The sequence below is a fragment of the Carassius auratus genome, chromosome 8, assembly GCF_003368295.1.
Source record: "Carassius auratus strain Wakin chromosome 8, ASM336829v1, whole genome shotgun sequence".
NCBI classification, from domain to species: Eukaryota; Metazoa; Chordata; class Actinopteri; order Cypriniformes; family Cyprinidae; genus Carassius; species Carassius auratus.
Window position 1 is genome coordinate 7,207,256 of NC_039250.1, and position 22,993 is coordinate 7,230,248.

At 36.3% G+C, this 22,993-nt stretch overlaps 4 protein-coding genes across 6 annotated transcripts; 3 read left to right on the plus strand and 1 right to left on the minus strand.

The window, feature by feature from the left end:
- Positions 1-27: 27 nt before the first annotated feature.
- On the plus strand, positions 28-9,490 carry LOC113107135 (differentially expressed in FDCP 6 homolog). Of its 2 annotated transcripts, none has more exons than XM_026269406.1 (11): positions 28-749; positions 1,966-2,106; positions 2,273-2,452; positions 3,550-3,777; positions 4,426-4,572; positions 4,789-4,897; positions 5,873-6,171; positions 6,402-6,568; positions 7,295-7,493; positions 8,522-8,636; positions 9,005-9,490. In XM_026269406.1, the coding sequence occupies exons 1-11, from the start codon at positions 654-656 to the stop codon at positions 9,187-9,189; spliced, it is 1,866 nt and encodes a 621-aa protein (XP_026125191.1). In that variant the 5' UTR covers positions 28-653; the 3' UTR covers positions 9,190-9,490. The 2 variants fall into 2 exon arrangements, with proteins under 2 accessions (XP_026125191.1, XP_026125192.1); XM_026269407.1 differs by having other exon boundaries at positions 146-749; positions 8,522-8,612.
- Positions 9,491-10,195: 705 nt separating this feature from the next.
- On the plus strand, positions 10,196-11,686 carry LOC113107138 (NADH dehydrogenase [ubiquinone] 1 beta subcomplex subunit 11, mitochondrial-like). The gene is made up of 3 exons (XM_026269412.1): positions 10,196-10,477; positions 10,674-10,807; positions 11,462-11,686. The coding sequence occupies exons 1-3, from the start codon at positions 10,286-10,288 to the stop codon at positions 11,589-11,591; spliced, it is 456 nt and encodes a 151-aa protein (XP_026125197.1). The 5' UTR covers positions 10,196-10,285; the 3' UTR covers positions 11,592-11,686.
- A 764-nt stretch (positions 11,687-12,450) lies between these two features.
- On the plus strand, positions 12,451-17,397 carry LOC113107137 (rho-related GTP-binding protein RhoA-A-like). The gene is made up of 5 exons (XM_026269411.1): positions 12,451-12,562; positions 14,067-14,222; positions 15,209-15,329; positions 15,459-15,589; positions 15,683-17,397. Exons 2-5 carry the CDS (start codon positions 14,067-14,069, stop codon positions 15,854-15,856), a joined length of 582 nt encoding a protein of 193 aa, XP_026125196.1. The 5' UTR covers positions 12,451-12,562; the 3' UTR covers positions 15,857-17,397.
- LOC113107136 (nudix hydrolase 24, chloroplastic-like) lies at positions 17,085-22,772 on the minus strand. Of its 2 annotated transcripts, none has more exons than XM_026269409.1 (9): positions 22,556-22,772; positions 21,833-22,071; positions 20,878-20,941; positions 20,660-20,790; positions 19,001-19,119; positions 18,427-18,559; positions 18,124-18,220; positions 17,949-18,004; positions 17,085-17,487 (listed from the first exon to the last, which is right to left on the minus strand). In XM_026269409.1, the coding sequence occupies exons 1-8, from the start codon at positions 22,617-22,619 to the stop codon at positions 17,958-17,960; spliced, it is 894 nt and encodes a 297-aa protein (XP_026125194.1). In that variant the 5' UTR covers positions 22,620-22,772; the 3' UTR covers positions 17,085-17,487; positions 17,949-17,957. The 2 variants fall into 2 exon arrangements, with proteins under 2 accessions (XP_026125194.1, XP_026125193.1); XM_026269408.1 differs by having other exon boundaries at positions 17,085-17,509.
- Positions 22,773-22,993: the final 221 nt, after the last annotated feature.

Consider the following 22,993-nt stretch of genomic DNA (forward strand, 5'->3'; position numbering starts at 1 on the left):
AAATGTCAAAATGCAAGACATTTTAATGGTCTACGGTAAGCTTCATTTGATTTATGGTTTACAATGTGTAATATTTTTATTTTTTGACAAATATATTGACTGGTTTTGTGATATTCACAGAGAAAGTTTTTGCTTGTTTATTTAAGAGGAGTCTTGTAATTTGCAAATGGCTTTCATTTGGGGAATGTGTTATATATTAGATAACTTTTTCTTTCTTTCTTTTAAGAATTAGTTACTTCACAAAGCCAAATGGGTGCTTCCTCTTTCATAGCTTATAAATAGATGAAGATATGAACTTAGAAAGGAAACTCTCTGTTTTTAGAAAGGGGATTCGGCTCTTGCAGATCACTTGAGTTTGATCCAAAATGTCAAGTTTATCATGACCTGGCCCCAGCAAGAGTAATAATTTCTGTGTGAGATAACACTTCATTGATCTCCGAAAGTACTTTTATATACCCATTTTTGCTTTGATGCCTTCTGTTTTGGGTTCAAATCTAAACACATGAACTTTATTGCTTTTTGATTGAGTTTTGGCCCAGCAGGGGGTGTGATTTGCCTGTCGGAGGATGCACACTTTTGCTGTGGGGTGTGGGTGTTGAGAGAAAGAGAAGGCAGTGAAAAAAGAAAAAACGGAGAGTAAAATTGCTGCAGTCATGGACTTGCGCTCAGAACTGCTCAAGTCCATTTGGTACGCTTTCACCGCTCTAGATGTGGAGAAGAGTGGAAAGGTGTCCAAGTCTCAACTCAAGGTGAGCTGCAAATCCATTTATGCACTATGATAAAACTTTCAGATGTTGGAGGCTGAAAATTGAGGTCCCGTATGATTCTCAGATGTCAAGGTCTTAAGATGCTCTAAAATATTCCTTGATCTGAAGACAGAAAGAAGGATCAGTAATCAACTCATGCATAAGTTTTTTTTTTTCTTCTTCTTCTTCTTTCTTCCTCCTCCATGTTATGCTTAAAAGATGCCATGCACTTGTTTAACTGCTTGTGATGTGTTTCCTGTGTGTTATGCCACATGGTCTTAAGCTTACTGAATATCTGGATCTCAGGTTTTCTTTTACAATTGCCTATTTATAAGACTGAAGAGACCTGTTCATTCATAGTCACATTAATTTAATGGAAATTCTTATTTTCTTTCTTTTTCATTTTTTTTCTGCATTTATAAAGGTTATCTCTGAACTTATAGCATATATATTAGACTGCAGTCCCTTGATTAGGTTTTTTCCAGTCCATATCTCAAGCTGACCAGCTGTAACGGAGCATCTCTTGCTCTTGGGCATTTTGGGTCTGACGCTGTAAATGGGCTCAAACTGTTCAACTTTGAATTTTAAGCTTTGTGAACGGTGGTCACCGGATGTTTGTAGTGAGATCACACCCTTTGTACATTCAAACATCACAGGTTTGATCTACTCCTGTCTAGTCCACAACTTCTGCTGTCTTTTTTAAAGAATCATTTAGAGAAGTTCCTGAGCAAAGTTAGAGAAGTAATGCAATGTAGCCCTGCGGTTGCTGTTGTGAGTCTATCAGCATATGGTTTGCTTAAAAATTTTGCCTGGTGTTGTTTTAAATATTTTTATAGTCATTAAATATGACTTTTGATCCCGTGATTGTGGGTTAAATCCAACCTCCGTGTGAGCAGAGAATGAGTGTGTATAATAGAGCAGACCTCTAACTGTGGCCTGCTTCCTTTCAAGGATGTAATGATGCATGAAATATTAATGCGTCTGAAAATCGAGTTTCAGGCTTGAACTGCGAAATGGTGGAAAACGTAAAGAAATGGATCTGCCAAAAATGAAAATCTTTTGAAAATTTAATTTACTAGCCCTCAAAATGTAGATGAGTTTGTTTCTTAATCTGAACAGATTCGGAGACACGTAGCATTATAAATTCACATGTAATACTTTGTGTGTATGTGAGTTTTGGCCTATAATATTGTTTAAGATTTGTGCTATTGCTCTGCAGGTCTTGTCTCATAATCTTTACACAGTTCTGTGTATCCCACACGACCCAGCGGCTCTCGAGGAACACTTCAGAGATGATGACGATGGTCCAGTGTCCAGTCAGGGATACATGCCCTACCTCAACAAATACATCCTGGACAAGGTACACAGCCTCTCTTAGTCTCTTACAATATGTATTCTGTTTGGAGACACAGGCTTTATATATCATCCTGTGTAAGGCCATGTGTTTTTTGTGCATGCATAGCTGCTGGTCAGTAAAACTCAAACTGGAAATCATTTCCGTTGAGTGTTTGTCTCCTCTCTGTAAGGTGGTGGAAGGCACGTTCATCAAAGAGAATGTGGACGAGCTCTGCTGGACTCTTACTGCCAAGAAGAACTATCGACCAGAGGGAAAGTGTGTTTTACCTGGAAAAGACGCCTTCCGGCTCTGGTGTCTGTTCATATTTCTCTCGGAGGACAGATATCCTCTGGTCATGGTCCCTGATGAGGTGAGATTCATGCATTGTGTCATTTAGATCCATGTAAATGTATACGTTTTATTAGATTTTTGGACATTTTTAAACCAAGTGCCATCTGTCTTAAAGATAAATAAGTTGGCTATGTTTCAAATGATGAACAACAGATACATTGTTCAAAGTGAAGACGACACAAATGTGTCAGCAGTTTCTGGTTGTCATCTTGGCTGACGTTATGATGAACTTCACATGTGGTTATCCTCAGGAGAACTGACGTCACACATCTACTAAAATGTGATTAGATGATTAACATTTGAAATTCTTTTGAGATTCACACAGTTCTTTATATCATTCCTATTAAAACTAGAATATGTTTTGTACCTTTATCTCTCTCCTGACTCTTTGAATGCTAAAGAAATCACATCATGCACTGCAAACCTGCTGCTAACCACAGGACCACCATTGGCTGTATGATTTTTGCTTATTTCTATTTTTCCTCTTCATCCGAAACTGTTTATCAACAAAAGCCCTGGAGGTTTTTCAGTTTCAGATATAATCATAGGGCCAAATCTGCGTCTAGCCTTAAGTCATGTTCTTCAGTACCCTGTCTGCTTTTCATTGTGATCGACACAAACGCTTTCATATGCGTTTCAAACTAGCAGTCGTCTGCTTTTGTTAGGAAACAAGGGGCCGGAATGTCACTGTCACTGATTTGACTGATAAAATACTACGGTCAAGCCTTTACAAAGTGTTGTATACAATATTATAGACTCTTAGATATCATTTTTTGGCAACTGCATGTACATGGTTAAAATAATGTCATTTTTTCCCTCTTTCTCTTCTCTATGTCTTTGCTTGAATGTGTCTGTTTTCCCAACGCCGCTGTGGTGTTTCTTGTTTTGCAGCTTGGTTGATTTCCTGTGCCCTGTTTTGCCACTATTGGTAGAATGTAACTTGTTACAGTTTCACAAAAGAGGAGAAAGAAATGGAGTACAAACATAAATGTTGGCGTTCGAGTGCTGTTTGACCAGTATTTTGAAGCTGGTTGTTAAATGATCTGCAGCAGCGTCAGATGGCTGCTTTTATCTCCGCACAATCTCACATATAAATATTAATGCTTTTTTTCACAGGTTGAATATTTACTGAAGAAGTTGTGCATGGCTATGAGCGTTGAGCTGAACTGTGTTGAACTGGAAGACTTTATTTCCCAAGATTCTGTTCAGCAGAACGGCTTCATTGTATGGGCCTTTCTGGAGATGATGAATTCTGGGAAACTAACGAGGGGCATTGCCAAAGAAACCATCAGTATGGCCATAGAGGAGGTGTACCGGGAAATAGTGGGTGATGTGTTGAAAGAGGTATTAGCTATTTACATTATTATTTATCTGATAATTGTGTCTGTGTCCTTTAAATCATATAAGTTTGTGTATAGTGGATTCTTAAACCATTACCCCAAGTTGCCAAGTCCATGGTTTTCACCCATACTTTGGCTACTTTTATACTGTTCCCGTGGGTTGTTATTTTAGTTATTTTAGATTAGGAACCCCCTGAAAGGAGGTTTTGACTCTCCACTAAACGAATGGGTTAGCTTTGGCTGTGATTGGCCTGGTTTTGAGTAACAATTGGGCTGGTTTGTTTTGGAGACCTGGCAACCCTGACCCCAAGCCTATATGTGTAGTTACAGCTTTGCAAAATACTATTTTTTTTTTTTTTTACCATTTCAATGAAAAACATTTAATAAAAAATAAGGTTGGCGTGACACACTAAACAAAGGTAAATAATGTGATTTAAGTTTCAGTATCCTTTTAAAATATCAGTAGTATGACACTAAGACACCTTAAACATGCATGGCATGAGAAAGATCCTGTGAAACATCACCACATTATAATGCGACACATGCGCACATTGAAATACCGACAAATTTCAGCAAATACTCTTAATGCAGTTATGTGTCTGGGGGTATATCTGCTTTATTTATTTCCAAAATCATTGCTTCTTGACACCAGGGATATCTGTGGAAGAAAGGTCAGTTGAGAAGAAACTGGATTGAACGTTGGTTCACCCTCCAACCCAGCACTTTAATTTACTTCACTAGCGAGGACCGCAAAGACCGCAAAGGCAACATTCAGCTCGATGGAAACTGCTGTGTAGAGGTAGGGAACAAGTGTACAAGTGGCTGTGGTTTGCATGTGTTGTTTTTAGAAGTAAAGCTGGTATTATTTTATAGTGGTGTAGTATCAGTATCACCTCATGAATGCATGAGACACAGGAACTTGTCAGCATTATTAGCTGGTTATTGGCTGTCCATTAACACTGCTTCTGTGATCAACAGAGTCATGTGTGAAATGTTTCTCTGCTCTGTATATAAGGTTCTTCCTGACAGAGATGGGAAGAGGTGTATGTTCTGTCTGAAGACGCTCAGCAAGACCTATGAACTCAGTGCATCTGACACCAAACAGAGGCAGGAGTGGACTACAGGTCTGCATACATTATGATTTGGCTTTTTGATCATTTGTCAGGTGTTCTGTAGATTGTAGGGAGTTCGAAGATGTTTATTTCCCTGTCTAGTTTCCCTTTCTTCAAGAGACACCTTGTTCATCAGGACACTTTTCTATATATTTACAATTGGCCATTGTTGTGTAACCTTTAACCCTTTAACTGTCACCCTGTCCTGTATACGGGACGCCTACATTTACTTCACTATATCACAAATAAATCTAATCTTGACAAATCATTGGAAAGATCTAAGTCTCCCAAATATATATTTTACCAATGCTTTTTGTTAAAAAGGAGTTTTGACCTTTGTTTAAAAAAAAGACTCTTTCGTTGCCTTTTTCTTCTCCATCACATTTTAGAAATCATCAGAAATTATATAACGACTGAAAACTTAAAATCTCAAAATTCATCCTTTAAAACCCATTTTAAAATCAGACATTGCATTACCATGTAAATGGTACATTAATATCATGTTACAAAATGTTTTCATTCATGAATTATAAAAATTGAAGTTTGAATCGTTGACTATAAAGTCTATGTTCAAAAATGTGAGTGACAGTTAAGGGGTTAAAGATTTTTATTTTATTTTATTTATAATGGAAACGCCTTTGTTAGTGGAAACCTGTGACATTTTGAAGGTCGACTTTTTTACTCACTAGGTGTTTTGTGAAATGAAAAACTTTCTAAAATGAAACTGCACAGGGAAACTTGCATATTTTCACTTGGTGGATAATAACACAGGTGAAAAAAAATCCCATAAACTTAAGCCTCAGTTATCATAGAGACTTGAAGATGGGCTTTTTTTTTATAGACTCGGGCCTGAAAGTAGTTACCTAGAAACCACCCACAACACAAGAGCAACTGCATAGCAAAAGTCAAAAAAAAACATCTTTGAATACATTGATACAAAAAAAAAAAAAATAATTGGATTTATATTATTCCTTTTTTTTCCGCCAGCAATCCAAACAGCCATCCGGCTGCAAGTGGAGGGTAAAACTTCTCTTCATAAGGACCTAAAGCAGAAACGGCGTGAGCAGCGGGAACAGAGAGAGAAGAGGAGGGAGGCGAAGGAGCAGGAGCTGCAGCGCTTACGGGCCCTGCAGGAGGAGCGCGAGAGGAAGATGGCAGAGCTGGAGCTGCTGAAGGAGGCGCAGAGGCAGGCGCAGGCGCTGCTGGAGCAGGACGAACTCCGCAGACGACAGCAACACGAACAACTCCAGCAGGCCCTGGAGATCCAACTCAAAGAGGCTGAAGAGGTCATCTATCTATCCATCTGCCTGTCTGAAAATCTTACCTTTTTTAGAACTTTTTAAATAAGGCTTAATTTTTTTATTTAATTACAAATTGCAATTTTGCATCCTGTTTGCTACCGTAATTTAAATTCAGTTTAAATGCAGTAACTAAACTGGAATTTAAAAGCATTTTGAATGTATTTCTGATAGGTGGCTGAAGATTGGTCAGTGTGAGGTATATCTGTTGTGTGCAGGCGCGGGCGAGCATGCAGGCTGAGATGGCGCTGAAGGAGGCTGAGGCTGAGAGACAGAGAAAACGAATCAAAGAACTGGAGGCCATGCAGCAGCGGCTGGAGGAGGCGTTACAACAGGAAATCAAAGCCAGGCAGGACGAAGAGGCCTTCCGCTACGCACAGGCTCGGTGAGCAGCAGCACACAAACACTGTTGAGCAACACACCCATGCTCAGAATTGCACACACATGCACTGATGTTATAACAGGGCTTTTCAGTGGCACATCTGCAGACTGTTAGGTGCCCTCTTTGCATTTTCTATTAAACGTGTTGGGTTGTGTCTCAAAACAAGGTGCTTAAGCACTTTAATTCTATTCAGGGAGGAAATATAATGTTTCAAAAGCTCTCCCATGTAAAACTGCATGAGGTTATGCAGGAATTAATGAAGCGGAAGTTACCCGAGGAATAATTGACTTTAAACAAATATATTTGTACAGAGAAATTAATACATACATAATAATGATATATAATATATAGATATAAAACCTGTTTCTATGTAAGTAAATACAATATGACTCTACTAATGTTACAAATCTATTCATTCTACAATACATGCATGCAGTATGACCTTTGTAAGCAAACACACTTAAATATTAACTTACAGCTGAGAGCACATTTAATCTGAGACCACACTGAATATATAGGTTTTTTTTTTTTTTTTACATGATAAATGTAAAATTAATGTGAAAATATTTAAGATTCTAAGCACATTTGTGCCACATCAGAAGTTCTTCCATCCAGTGAAGCACAACATTTTTCTCAAATTATTATGCTAATAAAACCTGCCTAATTTGAGCACACTATTGCTATTTTAACCTGCAGTGTGCTTGATCGCTTACGGTCTCACTGTTACAGACTACTGGCTGAGGAAGAGGAGAAGATGAAGGCCCTTATGTCTCTCCGTGAGGAGCAGGAGGAATATATCCAGCGTGCCCAGCGGGAGAAACAAGAGCTCAAACAGGAAATGGAAAGTAAGTCTCGATCTCTGGAGGAGGCACAGATGCAGCTGGAGGAGGTCAGAGCCAATCGCCACCGAGTGGACCAGGATGTGGTGGTGAGTCTTGATCTAAACAAGGCCAGAGAGATTAGCTCAGATTTATATATTATAGTTTGGATATAAATGGTTTTGTTGTTGTTGTTGTTTTTAATGCAAGACCTACACTACCATTTTAAAGTGTTTGTTTGTTTGTTTTTATATTTATTGACGAAATGAATACTTCTATTGATAAAGACCTACAACTGTCATTTTAAAGTGTTTGTATTTGAGTGTAAGTGTATTTAAGAAATTAATACTTTTATTCAACAGAAATGTATGCATTAAATTGATCAAAAGTGACAGTGAGGACATTAACATATTTTTAAATATAACAAAAAAATTAAGCAGCACAACTGTTTGTGATATTAATAAGAAATGTTTATTGAGCACCAAATCAGCATATTAGAATGTTTTCTGGAAGATCATTAGACACTGAATACTGGAGCAATTACATGATTTTTTTTTTTTTTTTTTTATATATTCCTTTTTTTTTTTTTTTTTTTTTTACAATGTCACAATATTACTGTGTGTGTGTGTGTGTGTGTGTGTATATATATATATATATATATATATATATATATATATATATATATATATATATATATATATATATATATATATATATATTAAATCATATACAAATCAATGCAGCCTTGGTGTGTATAAGGATAACATTGAAGGGATAGTTTAGCCTAAAATTTAATTTCTGTAATTAATTACCCTTATGTCATTTCAAACCTGCAAGACCTTTGTAAAATTACGCTTGAACCTCTGATGTCACATGGACTATTTTGTCGATGTCCTAAAATATCTTAATTTGAGTTCTGAAGATGAACGAAGGTCTTATGGGTTTGGAACAACATTAGGGTGAGCAATTAATGATGGAATTTTCATGGGTGAACTAACCCTTTAAACAATCTTACCAAACCCAAAACTTCTGAACAGTGGTTTATTTTTTGCAAGATTAGTAATATTCATTAGTAATATTTTCTTTTAACTGACATTAACTGATGGTGACATAAGTCTGTATTGTTTTTTTCTGACAGGCTGCTCAAAGGAAGCTTCGTCAGGCCAGCACCAATGTTAAACACTGGAATGTTCAGATGAACAGATTAATGCATCCAATTGGACCAGGAGGTACGCACATTACCTTAGGGTTAGGTTAGTTTCAAGACACAAAACACAATCTCATTCACACTGTTTAACCTTTAACAAGACTATAACTTCCTCAGCTCTTATGCTTCATGGTTTGAATTTGGCTGATATTGAGAAGATTCATCTAAAACATATATTTAATCAAGATCTTTGGTTTAAGTTAACATTTCAGCATAGGCTGAGTAAGAGGTTAATGCAAAGAGTGTGAGTGACATGCAATCTAGGTCTGTTTGAACTGTGGTTTCAGAGAAAAAAAGCACATAACCTCATTCCCTTAAGACAGCTCTTTTAAGATAATTCACCATTGTTTTTCTGATTTCACAATAAATACACGCCCTCTAACTTCCTTCTTTTTATTTGCTTGCATCATCTAGAAAAGCGGCCCTCAGGAAGCGGATCTTTTTCCAGCTTTCGCGTCCCTTCGCAGAAGGATTCAGGACTACGTTTGAGGCAGAAATCAGATGAGCAGGATGAGGAAAGCAAAGAAAACGTGGAAAGCAGAGGAGGGTGTGAATCTGACAAGCGTTTGTCTACAAATGGAGATATGGAAATACCTTAACCTCATAAGAAGAAATAAAATCTCTCTTCCTCAAAGTCAAGACTGATTTGAATGAAGGAAGGTTATTTTTGCTAGATGCCAAGACCTCATGCCGTTGAAAAAAAGGATACTTTTTAATATTGTCAGTGTTTGTTAATAGCTTGTTATTAAATAATGTTTTGTACACTTCACACTGTTTGAAAAGTATTGTACTGTAGTTGTATTGTACTCCTAAGTTACTCAAAAACTTATGTTGACTAAATGTACAATGATTAAATATTCATCATTTTTTCAAGATATATTATAGTGGTGAATTCAAAAAGGATCTGATGGTGCACTAGAGTGTGTTCATGCGTACTTTTATATGCGAGATATAACAAAGAGATTTGCAAAAGTTCATGCGTGTAAACTGGATTTCTTTGAGGGAGGAACATGTTGAAGAGCTGAACGCCTGCGGTTTTGAAACTTCCTGCTTCTACAGTCAGATAACAAACCCAGGAAGACAACTGACATCACACACATGTACCTTTAGAGATACATTTATGCTTAAAATCATAGTGTATCATCTAATCCCCAAAGTACACCTTTAAAAGCCTTTTTATGCACATTTTGAAGCTGTCAGAGTGCTTAAGCAAACAGGAAATTTAACTTTGTTAATTTAAAAAAAAAAAAAAAAGTTTTTTTTTTTTTTTTTTTTACACATTAATGTCTGGTACTCAGAATATCAACCTACATGAAGAAAAACAAGAGCTTATACAGAAATAATCTGAAAAGTACAGCAAATGGTATACTATGCAGATGTGTATATGTGTGTGCAGAGAGTACAAATAATATGACATAAATGTCCAATGAGAAAAAAATTTGTATATTAAAAAATTGCACTCATGGCATGGGTTTGTAATGGTATAAAAAATTAGATTTGTAAACATTAGAAATCGAAACGGAGGCACCTGCTGTTTGGCAATGGTTCCTACAACTGGCGGTTTTTGCGTTATAATACATCCGCGACACCGGGTGGCGCTAATTATCGCAGAAAACTTTAATTTTAACCCGGAAAAATACAACCTGGAAGAGTGGCTGTCTCGAAATATCTTTTCTGTACAGATAATCGGGGAAAATGGCTTCACGCCTGAGCCGGATCTGGCCCACCCTGTCTCGGGTTCGGTTGAGCTCGGCTCTCGGGAGCCGTTGTGTGTCGCAGACGCCGAGCTCCAGTGCGTCTGGAGCGGCGGTGGCGTCTGATCTGCAGCCCTTGTCTCCCGCTGCTCAGGACAGTCATGGACACGCAGAGGTCAGCCCGTTTGAGAAGGTAAGTTAAGAGCCTACAAACGCATGTGAATGATGCACGAAGAGTAATTAGCAGAGGCTTCTAAACTGAAGTTTGACGTGCTTTGACATGTTTACATTGTGCACAGTGTGATCCAACTCCAATGGTATTGTAATATTGCAAAGCTGTGCCTGCTATGTTTCTATTACTGCAGTGATGTTTGTGTTATCTTGTTCAGAATCCAGATTTCCATGGCTTCCATCATCATGACTCTTTTGTGGATGAATGGAACATGAGGTTGGCATTTTTCTTTGGCATTTCTGTGGCTATTGTTGTTGGAGGGACTTTCATCCACTATTTACCAGATCATGGGTAAGTAATTTTGAACAGAATACAGTGATTGACCCATTTAGAATCTAACATCCTTAATAAATATGTTTTTTACAAGTCATGAGTGAACCATGAAATGTATAACTCAATTGTGAAGCTCTTACTACTACTACTACTATGCAATTATATTTTGCACATTATTTCGATTGAAACGTTTTTGAATGTATTATTCATAATCTAGATATTTGGGAAGAGTTTTGAGGACAGGTAATATCTTTATCGATTGTTGTATGTTTGAATGTTTGTAAAAGAGCATTATGATATTGTTGAATACTTTTTTGCTGTAATTGTTCAGAAGGTAAAAAAAAAAACAGGCATAAAATGAGGTCCCCAAAAAACGTGTAAGGGTTTTTATTGATTTTAACACATGCATCTCAAATTTGAAGCTTGGGAAAAAAGCATTTAGCTATTTAAAAGTGCAATATGGAGGGTGAATATGCTGCTTATACATCATTGTAATTTAAAGCTATTTGTATCTTGACCTACATTAATTGGCTAATTAATGATTTGCTTCAATGCATTGGTCTCAAAGTGTGCATTTTCTGTTGTTTCATTTAATCTGAAGGAATAATGATTTGCAATTTTCTTTAATCTAATGTCCATAATCTCAGTCTCTATCATGTTTTTCTCTTCCAGTATGAGGCAGTGGGCTCGCCGGGAAGCTGAAAGGTTGATCAAACAGAGGGAAGCCGAGGGTCTTCCCCTCATGACTGACAATTATTACGATCCCAGCACGATTGTTCTGCCATCCTCTGGAGAGGAATAGACAACGTTCTGTCAATAATTATCCTGTTAATTTGTGTTTCTTTGTACATTTGTCTCCCTTCGACTATGATGTAATAAAAATGTTATAATATTGTGGTTTGTGGTATTTTTAACTAATAACTTGAAAAAGCATGAACCTGTAGAATTAGCTTTTAGTTTGCAAACTTATGTTAACTTAAACCTATCAAACTTTCTTATTTTAATGATGCACTATTAACATGGTTTAGAATTACAGACAAGGCCCAAGTATTTCTATGCTTTACAAGAACTGAAAGTAGTTGGTTTGTGGTGCAATATAATGTTGGGCATATAACTTAATATATATATATATATATATATATATATATATTTAAATGGTAAATATTCTACCTCGGCTAAAATTACGAAAACTGTTTTAAGGAGGATTGTGAAAATGCAGAATCTAAAGAGAATATGTTAAGAGAATAATTTTGTATTATGTTTATCGATATCTTTAGACTATTTTCATAAGAAACTAAAATGGTCAGTGGTGTCTTTAAACAAAAACAAAACATTTAATGTATTGTGTTGTTTTTCTGAAGAAGCCACATATATCAGTAGTTCAAAATTTGTTATTAAAGAAACAGAAATACTGTACACCTTCAGTGGAACATGAAAGCAGGAAACAAAGGAAGGGGAAATATGTAGTATATTGAAGTAACTTGAACCCCATCAATATTATCTCCAAACAATCCTTGCACTGTTTTAGGACTCATTTTATATAGTCATCTCTTTTATTGTTCTTTAAATTAAGAGATATGAGAAGAAGGTCTATTTCAATTAGAAAGTATGTTGCTGTTCTCCTGCCTTTGGACGTCACTCCAGCGTCTCTGCCTCTGATTGGTGGAAAAGAGAAGAGTGGGCGTGTCTTAGCGGCGTGGCAACGTCTGCGGGGCGGGGCTTTGGGTCGTACAGGAAAAGATAAAGAAAGCGAGGACATCTGAAACAGAAACGGTAAATACTCATACAAAAACACCTTTGGTATTTATAATCGATATGTTTGATAATTTTGCATACGGGTTAGAGCCAAAACAACAGATTAGCATTTTTTAAAACCGCTCCAGTGAGACAAAATATGCCTTTTATATGCGGCTAGCTCACTGCTAAACGGCTAAGTGTGATGATGACGGAAACGGAGGAACAAGATTCCGAGCACGAGTTCATAATTGCATTAAACTCCGATGATCGCGACTGTAACACGTCTGGATTGTTTAATACTAGAATTGATCTGTGGAGCCAGTCGAATCTAATCCAAACGTGTTTTATTTTACACTTATTAGGGTGTGAGATGAGGCGTCCCAGTTAGCATAGGGAGTAAACCATGTACTGACCCAGTTCGGCGCGGACACGCGACTGTTATTATCACCATCTCTAATTTTTGTCTGCAATGTAACACTCAGCCCTTTAAACGGCTATTGTATGTCTAATTAAGCCTTCACTCTCGTTAAATCATTGGTTGCCTCATTGTTAAAAGTTAAAAGGTCACTTGAGCGACACTATTTTGACCGGACTGCAGTCAGCTGTTTCACCGTGAGTCCAGATGTAACGTATGTGTAATGCTTTCATGTGTTTTGCCGTTGTTGATAAGTGAATTGAGTAAGGTGCGGTGTGTTGTGACAGCACCTGGGAGGTGTGTGTGTGTGTGTGTGTGTGTGTGAGAGAGAGAGAGGAGGGGTTGATACTGCAGTGCTATAATGACATAAGAACCCAGTGTACAGATCATTAAAATGGCTAAGATATGAATGTAGACATGGGGGAAGGAACCCTAATGAGTTCACTTGTTGTTTTATTTTTAAATATATGACAGAAAAGACCTTGGATAAATTACTTGTTTCTAACTAAAAGCAATCAAGTTGGTTTGCAGGGAACAGCACCATAGACCCCTGTTATTCCTAATGAGCCCAATGAGACTGATATAAAAAGTTATTAGCTGAATTAAATGTGCTCACAACACAAGCTTTTCACTTATATGTAACACAGGTGACTTTAAATAGTGCACACGGGCTTTGTAAGTCCACTCCAGACTCTAAAGCTCTTAATTTCGTTGGTTTATGATAACATACGTTTTAAAATAAGAGATTATTATATTTGATTTTGAGAATTTGTAATATTTCTGAATTCGATTTGATCAAGACAATTTCTCACAGAATTAGTTCATGGTATGTTTTTCAGCTACTTTACAACTCTGTACAAACACTGATTTGTCAGAATAATGACAGTATAGGTATAAATAGTTAAATAATACTGCTTTGTGCCTGGTTTACATATTTTTTGAAGAATGTCTGGAGTACTTCCACCTCAGAATGGCTCTTCCACATGAAACAGGCATACACAAACAGTTCTCTATTTATTAAAAAGGTTTGATTTATGTAATAAAAATGGTTGCCAATTCCAGTGTAGGAACAATTTCCACCTGCCTCCTGTAATTATTGGCTGATCTTTTCATTTTGTGTGACAGATGGCTGCAATTCGTAAGAAGCTTGTGATCGTTGGGGATGGAGCATGTGGAAAAACGTGTTTACTCATCGTTTTCAGCAAAGACCAGTTTCCTGAGGTCTACGTACCCACCGTGTTCGAGAACTATGTTGCTGATATTGAGGTGGACAGCAAACAGGTACGAATGTCATTAAAACCAGAATCACCACTGGTCTATTACAGCATTCATGTGTCTCTTCTATAGCCATTTGAAACAATAACTTCCTCACATTGTTCATTAACTTCTTGATAGTGTTCTTCCTGTATTATAATTTGTCCATTTTTATGTAGAGTTCATTTATAATGAATGGGGTTTATTTTGGGTCAACAGTGAGTGATTGATTGTCTTTTGCTTGCGTTGGAAAACATTGTGTGCATCTTTGAAATGATTAATTAAAATCATTATAATATGTGTATTTATATGAACACATTATCAAAATATAGTTCAAATATACAATATTCATCATACACTACCAGATTTTTAAGATTTTTAAATGTTTTGGAAAGAAGTCTTTTATGTTTACCAAGGCTGCATTTATTTGATTGAAAAATGAAGTTATATTGCAAAATAGTATTACAATTTAAAAACTATTTTCTATTTTAATATACATTTGTATTTTATTCCTGTGATGGCGACGATGAATTTTCAGCATCGTTACTCCAGTCTTCAGTGTCACGTGATCCTTTAGAAATCATTCTTATATGCTGATTCGCTGCTCAAACATTTCTTATTATTATCAATATTGAAAACAGTTGTGCTGCTCAATATGTTTGTGGAAACTGTGATAGATCTTTTCAGGATTCTTTGATGAATAAATGTCTTAACTTGCTTTTGACTAGATAAATGCATCTTTGCGGAATAAAATATTAATTTCTTAAAAATTAAATCTTACAAACTTCTGAATGGTAGTTAACTATAACAACTGCATGTGTTTTTGTGAATAATATTTGTATGAATTTGGCATTATTCAAATTTGTGGCACAAAATGTAAAATGGGACTTTACACAAACGTGTGGAGTCCAGACAGTGCTGCTAAATGCTTAGAAATTCACGTTCATTTTGTTTAATCACTTTTTATGCAAAGTGTTACGCTGATAATATAATTTTGAACCATTTGTTGGCAGGTGGAACTGGCTCTGTGGGATACAGCTGGACAAGAGGACTATGACAGGCTGAGGCCCCTGTCCTACCCAGACACTGATGTCATCCTCATGTGCTTTTCCATAGACAGTCCTGACAGTTTGGGTGAGATCATCTTTTTCTGGTGCATCCAGTCTTTATATGAATTACATTTCGGTTTAATTTCAGTCTTTGAGTATTTTATACTGTACGACCACACATTACCCTATTGATAACCATACTCTATTCACACAGAGAATATTCCAGAAAAATGGACACCGGAGGTAAAACATTTCTGTCCAAATGTGCCAATAATTCTGGTGGGTAATAAAAAAGATTTACGGAATGATGATCACACTCGACGGGAGCTACAGAAGATGAAACAGGTGTGTGGACTAACAGTTACTATATTTTTACGGAAATAACATAAGTTAATTATAATAGTTAATGCACCCGTCAATGCTTTCTCCCTTGAACAGGAACCAGTTAAACCAGAGGAAGGGCGAGACATGGCTAATCGCATCAATGCCTTCGGCTACCTGGAGTGTTCAGCTAAAACTAAGGACGGCGTGAGGGAAGTGTTCGAAATGGCCACAAGAGCGGCGCTCCAAGCCAAAAAACGTGGCAAGAAGAATCCCTGCGTTTTGATATAGAGAACGAGAGAGGAAAGGAAAAGAACGAGGGAGGGAAAGGGGGTAACCAGACTAGGCCAAGGAAAATGAAAGAGCTATATAAGTTTGCAAATAGAGGGAAGAAACGCCCCTAGTGTTAAATATGTACTCGGGGGTCAGGGAGGGTCATTTTCAATCCAGGCCAAAGGAAACTACAGAAGATTGTAGGGACAACTGCACCGGCAAAAAGGGACTTAAGCATTTTTATGGTCATCAGTCCTCTTTTAAATCAAGATTAGTTGACCTTAAGCCTTCAAAATGATCAGAAGTCTAAGGATAGTGAATATGTAGGGTAAAGACTGATGTGGTTTCACAGTGGCTCACAATCACCGATTGCTTTTGGGGTGGGATTATATGCGATGTATTCTTTGGCCCATACCACATCTTCTGCTTAGAAGGTCAGCACTGTTATCAAAAACAGAAACAAACGACTTGGTCTAAAAAGTTTTTTGGCACAAAGTGCATTAGTCAGGGTGTAAAAAGCATTAGTTAGTACTCTACATCATGTATGCTACATGTCAAGCAGGGAGGTGTTTTTTTTGGATCAAGACATTGACTCCTGTGATCCCCGTTTATAAAGCTCCCAGGTGCCATCTTATGTAAAACATTCACACCTGTCCTTCGCACTATGATTTTCAAAAAGGTATTTTTTCTTACGTTAACACGCTAATACTGCTGGTTAACACAACTGGTTCCCCTGTGCCCTCCTGTCCTGTCGCAAAATTGGCGGTTTTGTCACTGGTTTAAAATAGCTGAAAGTAGTGGTAGTACAATTCTTTAATCCAATCTACTTTTTTTGCCATTTGCCTATAAAATTTAAAGTGAGATGCATTAAGCAATGATCATACTAATTTACCTGTTTTGTGAGTATTTTATGTGCTTGCTCATGTATTGTAATTACAAAAAAAAGACAAAAACTTTGGGTTGATCAGCCCTTGTGGAGTTCAAAGCGAAACCACAGCTCTGTATGTTGACTGTCAGACACTGTTCGTTTTTGGCAATATATATATTAGTTTTATAAAAGGTGACAGTAACCTTATTTTCGCCCATATTCCTCTTTGCCTGCATGACAGGCTTTTTTTGGTGTTAGGAAATACACGTGAGATTTCTTTATCTCACTTTACAAATCAAAAAAAACTCTCTCCATTTTCACTCTGTTTGTTTTCTTTTCATTATTCCCCTCTTTTTCTCCTGTACTGTATTGGTTTTCTTTTTTTTTTTTATTGTGAAATTCTACTGGCTTACACAATATCGTTTTTGCGTATTTTACAAATTCTAGTATCGTAGAATTTAAACGTTTTAAAAGAAAGAAGGAGAAAGGTTGCGAAAATGTGACTTTGAGAGAGCTGTTTAATGCCATATTATTAAATGCAAGTCATTTCTTAGAAGAGATTCTACATTTCATTGTAAGAAAAAAAAGAGCCTTTGATGCATCAATTATCTTTTGTATACCAGTGCATCTTTGGATTTCCACAGTCTCATTTGAAATGTATTGAAAAAATAAATTCTTATAGGGTAACTTTGCTTGGGTCATTATTCTCTGTCTCTTCTCCTGTGTCTCTTCTCTTCTCGGGTTATGTTGGCGTAAAATGTCTTCATCGGCCAGATGTGGTCTTCAGTAAACAAGTACACATGCTGGCGATGTTAGGAGTTAAAAGCGGAGGTAGATAACTAAAATACCAAACTGTTGCAGGTTGACAGAAGTTTCAAAGGAGACCCAAAAATTTAAATTAGCCCATAAATTACTCACCCTCAAAATGATATTTTGAATATGGATATGGGTATTTTTCTTACAAAAACGCATCGATTCGCTACAGGAGGCCTTTTTTCACCCCCCGGAGCCGTGTGAGACACTTTTTATATGGATGGGGGCTTTTTATTTAACTTTTGGACTGATGCACTCCAACACCTGTTGAGTGCCATTAAACAGCTTAGAAGATCAAAAACAATTTTTAATATAACTCAGACTGGATTCGTCTGAAAGAAGAAAGTCATATACACCTAGGATGACGTAAGGATGAGTCATCTAAGGGCTAATTTTTATTTTTGGGTAAAGTAACCCTTAAACACTTACAGTCAGTTTTTACAGTGATCTGTGCAATCCAGCCACAAATTCGTGATAATAGGGCTCTGAAATGAGAGAAAAACATAAGTCACAGCCTCTCTCTTGTTAAACTTCCCATTTAAAAGTAAATGCCATCAAGTTCTAATCTCAAATTCTAACATCTGACCTCCAGTGTGTAACAAACCTGAGTCTGGCTCAATAATGGCATGTCTGATGAGAAAGTCCAGAACCACCATTGCACAGTTTGGCTTGAACTCCTCACTGACCAGGAGATCTTTTACCTGAAATCAACAAATGATAAATAGGAGAATGGGGGTAAGATGTGTCACCCCTTATTCTAGGACATTGCACATATTTTAGAACGCTGTCTGAGAGGAAAGTAACCATTTTTAATGCTAAACACACTTTTTTCATGCAATATCACACCTATCCTTATATAAAACACATCACATAGCATTCAAACCTCAAATCAATGGGATGCCTTCACCTTCTCTATTGGATAGTAGTAAAACGCTTGCACTTCTCCGTCTCCAATGTGAGGCTGAAAATTGAGAGGCAGCTCTAAATCAAAGACAAATTGACACTCCGGAAATATTCCTTCGTCATCTTCGTAGGTGTAGCTACAGAGAAGACAAGAGGGAGGCATCAACTGGAGATTGAAGATCGCAGAACGGATTTCAATTTAGCTAAACATAGTAAACCGTTTCCAGGCAGAAATGATTCCTGTGACAGGCATTCACGTCTTTGAGTCTGTATAAAACTTGAGTTCTGGTCATCTTCATTCGTGCGCACTGAATATTTCTCTGGAAACCCTGCCAGTTGGAAGCTATTTCTGGCATTTCTGCTGTATTAATCAGTCTCTTGCAGGAGAGTTGAGAGAGTTTATATCTACCCTTGTATTTTGGAAAGGTTTTGAACAGAAAAACAAACTCTTAACATGCATCTTTAATCTTAAAATTCAGCAGTTAGCAATTTCTTTTGTGCTTTGTAAACTATCTTTAATGACCTAACCTAAATAGTGGTATAGAAACAATAATAATTTTAAAAAAGTGGTTAAGCACCTCACGGTTCCCACAGGACGTGCTTGCTCTGCCAGGCCTGGAGGGATACAGGCCTCCTCTTCACACTCTTTTACCATGGTATGCCTTACACTACAGCCTGCTGCCAGTCCTCCAGCCGCCTGAGTGATAAATCAAATCCTTTAAAGACCCCATTGCATCACAATTGGAGATTTGTGGTTTTTAGTAAGTGTTTGCTAGCTCTGAGTCATCTTTAAAAACACAATGTACTAATTTATAGCAGATATACACAATTTATTACTCTGTATATTTATATAAATTGTTTTATACACTACTGTTCAAAAGTTTAGGATTGGCTTTATTAAAAAAAAAGTGTCTGATCTTCAACAAGACTGCATTTATTTGATTAAAATCTAGCAATTAATAGTGAAATATCAAATTTTTGAACATAGACTTTATAGTGCACAATCCAAACTTTTCATGAATGAAAACATTTTGTGACATGATATTGATGTACCATTTACATGGTAATGCAATGTCTGATTTTAAAATGGTTTTTAAAGGATGAATTTTGAGATTTTAAGTTTTCAGCTGATATATAATTTCTCATGATTTCTAAAATGTGATAGAGAAAATGCAATGAAGAAGTCTTTTTTTAACCAAGGTCAGAACTCCTGTTATAATGTAGATTTTTGAGGGTCCACTCTTGTCATAAATTAATCTATTGCTTTTCCTACATAAGGTTTTAACAAAAAACATTGGTAAAATATATATTTGGGAGTCTTAGACCTTTCCAATGATATATAGTTTGTCAAGATTAGATTAGATTTAATTGTAATATAGTGAAGTAAATGTAGGCGTCCCGTGACAGTTAAAGGGTTCAAATGTAATTTATTACTACGTTGGTAAGCCTGAATTTTCTGCAGGCATTACTCCAGTCTTCAGTGTCCCATGATCTGAAATCATTCAAATATTCTAATTTTAAATTTTGTTTTTACATTCTCAATGTTGAAAACAGTTGTGCTGCTAAACATGTTTGTAGGAGTCTTGATACGTTTTTAATCAGGATTCTCTGATGAACAGCATTTATTTGAAATATAATTTTTTTGGTAACATTATAAATGTCTATAAATAGTTTAATACTTACTGAATAAAAGTACTAATTAAAACAAATCTTACTGTCCCCAAACTTTTGAACGGAATTGTATTTAAATGGTCCAACATCAAAGTCAATGTTTTTTACGGTCATAGATACAGGGTACATCATATTACAATTTAATTCTTAGTTGGGAAATTCCCACAGGTAAAGACAGCAATGAAATGTGCAAAAATTAAAAACAGTGCAAACCGAACTTGCATAAACAACAGATTCCAAAACCCCACACAAAGGCAGAATACAGTAAAGAAGGGTTTAAAATGTTGTATGTACTTGAATGCATTAAGTCATTAAACAGCACCAGTTAAAATGTAGCATTAATATAATTGGATGAATCCCTGAGGTAGAACGGTACTGAAGTGCAAAGAGTTTTGACGGCAAGTGATACGACATGAGATATGACTGTTTAAAATGAGTGTGTAGTGGGAAGGAGTCATAGATTTAAGTGTTAAAATTAACAGTATGATTCAACCTACTGTTGACTCAGCCTGTTTGGTGTGTCACTTGTTGTTATGAGCTGATTAGTTAGTTTATTAATAAATTACCATGTTGTCAAGTCTTCCTGGATATGTCTGTTTGGTCAGAGATCGTCGTGCCAGCCACATATTAAGGTTGCCACTTGAATCCCGAGTGTAGCCATTGATATGGACGCCGTACCGTTTCACTCCAAACAGACCTGTGTTTGACCATTATTTAGAAACAGCTTGAAGTGTCACTCTCTGTGACAAAGTAGAAGCAGGGAATTCATATTTCATTAACATACTTGTAGCTGCTCTCTCCATATACATCAGCGGAGGGTCGCAATACCTGGGCATCACAGCATATTGCTAAAAATAAATACACACCGATAATTATGAAAAAAAAAAATGGAGGGCTTATTTATAAAATGCATGAATGATCAGATTGGATTCCGAATTCCATGAAGTTCATCCTGTATCAAAAGTGAGGAACATATCAGAATTTGCAGGAAGGAAAGGCTATGAAAATGTCTGTATGTATAACTTAACGGAATGCGTAGATTATTTATTATATTTTTTACCAGTAATTATAGTAATCCAATTTTAATTAAGTAAATAATCCAATTTCATGTTTATTATAATGCAAAGATAAACAGACAAATCACATTATGCATTAATTTTATTATAAAATACAAAAATCATTATTTCTCATTTTCATTTAGTTTGATCTGTTTACTTGATGTACTTAACTAAAACTGCAATAAAAAAATAATAAAAACTATGTAGACATTTATACATTATGAAATAAAATTAAAATGGAAAATTAAAATTAAAATATAAATGAAAATATATTTAAATTACACTGAAGTAGCACTGCAATGTATACAGTGGTATGCATTTAGGAAAACATTTTGTGCATATGGAAATTTACAAAAAATTGTTTTTAGAACCATTTACGAAAAATTGTCATCCATCCACATTTAGGATTCTTAGGACATCTTTATAAATGAGGGCCCTTAGGTATCAAGTTTTATAAATTACCCTGTAGTAAATTATTCTGGGTTTTTTATGTAATACAAATTGATGGCATTATGTGTTGTTTTAAATCATGTGCATGGAGCAAATAATCTCCATTAATAAAAAAAATAAAAAATAAAACATTGCTCATTATTTTTGACATAGGAAGGAACTGACACACAACTGCTCAAGAAGTAAGAATGAAGATGGGCAATTATCTAGCAAGTACCAGAGATGTCTTACCTCATCTCTCCAGCCTATGAGACAGGTGAATGTTGCCTCTCTCCTCAGCTCATGCAAGACCTCATCCACGGCCACTGATCTGCTCTCAAAAGTGTCAAGACCGGAGCTGAAGGTTATAGTGCTCCCGTATGGTCTGAAGACAGCAGGAAAACGCCCAAGAATTGATGCTACTTTTGGGGAAATCCATCCAACCTGTTCACCAGCCACCTTAAAACGTAGACAGCTCTCTAAACTAGAACCTGGTGTAAAAGAATGCATTGATGTTGAGTAAATGAATGCATTTGCATATGAATTTGACATGTATATTATCATATTATATTATACAATGATAAACAACAAAAAAATAAAAAGTAATAGCATGTTTTCCTTGAATACAGGTGATTACACAGAAGTTTAAAGAGGTTTTCAAAAATGTAAGGTAACACGTGTACATCAGTTATTATTTATAATATTTACAAATATTATTTTTGAGGTTTTCTTGACTCTTTAATAAATTAAACGTGAGTCATGGATATCAATAAATCTTTACTCGTTACAAATATTTGAATTTATACACTGATAACTTGTTCATAATAATAATTAAAAAAAAAAAACTTTGTCAGCATGAGTTGAATTTTAATGTATTTTTACGGATTAAGTAATCTTTCGTTGAACTTTATATGACATGCATTCCTGCTGGATCACATGCATATGGATTACTCTGTCATATGATTCTTTCCCCACCTGGTAAATGAAAGTTATTCATTCGACGCAGCAGTTGTAGCATTTTCTCCGACCACGAAGCCATTCTGTCGATTTCACACGTAGAACATTTAATTGTCCGTTTAGAAAGCGTGCATTATGATTTTAGTGGATTTGCGCTTGATTTGCCGTTCACATGCTGTCATACACCCACGGGCTTCATGCTCGCCTCCATTGTTGCAGTTCCTGTTTATGTGAGCGCTGATTGGTTCGCAGGTTCTGCTGATCTGCGCGCTGATTGGTTAACTCTATGACGAGCTCTTGAAGGGCTATGACGAGTGTTGCTCATGTGTCTCTCCACCAGAGGGCGAATGTAGATCAAAACCAGGGACACTCAGAATGTTACTGGACCAAAATATTTGTAATGATTGTTGAAAGTTCACGTTAGTCTTCCATATGTAATACAAAACGTATACTGTT

Excerpts from the sequence above, each read along its gene's own strand:
- LOC113107136 (XM_026269409.1), bottom strand. The coding sequence starts at position 22,619 with ATGGCTTCGTGGTCGGAGAAAATGCTACAACTGCTGCGTCGAATGAAT. Across the intron at positions 18,221-18,426 it reads ACTACTATCCAATAGAGAAG|GTAAAAGATCTCCTGGTCAG; the intron begins GTGAAGGCATCC and ends TGTTGATTTCAG. Across the intron at positions 18,005-18,123 it reads CATTATTGAGCCAGACTCAG|AGCCCTATTATCACGAATTT; the intron begins GTTTGTTACACA and ends CTCTCATTTCAG.
- LOC113107135 (XM_026269406.1), top strand. The coding sequence starts at position 654 with ATGGACTTGCGCTCAGAACTGCTCAAGTCCATTTGGTACGCTTTCACC. Across the intron at positions 750-1,965 it reads TGTCCAAGTCTCAACTCAAG|GTCTTGTCTCATAATCTTTA; the intron begins GTGAGCTGCAAA and ends ATTGCTCTGCAG. Across the intron at positions 4,898-5,872 it reads GAGGCAGGAGTGGACTACAG|CAATCCAAACAGCCATCCGG; the intron begins GTCTGCATACAT and ends TTTTTCCGCCAG.
- LOC113107138 (XM_026269412.1), top strand. The coding sequence starts at position 10,286 with ATGGCTTCACGCCTGAGCCGGATCTGGCCCACCCTGTCTCGGGTTCGG. Across the intron at positions 10,478-10,673 it reads AGGTCAGCCCGTTTGAGAAG|AATCCAGATTTCCATGGCTT; the intron begins GTAAGTTAAGAG and ends TATCTTGTTCAG. Across the intron at positions 10,808-11,461 it reads CACTATTTACCAGATCATGG|TATGAGGCAGTGGGCTCGCC; the intron begins GTAAGTAATTTT and ends TTTCTCTTCCAG.
- LOC113107137 (XM_026269411.1), top strand. The coding sequence starts at position 14,067 with ATGGCTGCAATTCGTAAGAAGCTTGTGATCGTTGGGGATGGAGCATGT. Across the intron at positions 14,223-15,208 it reads TTGAGGTGGACAGCAAACAG|GTGGAACTGGCTCTGTGGGA; the intron begins GTACGAATGTCA and ends ATTTGTTGGCAG. Across the intron at positions 15,330-15,458 it reads AGACAGTCCTGACAGTTTGG|AGAATATTCCAGAAAAATGG; the intron begins GTGAGATCATCT and ends CTATTCACACAG.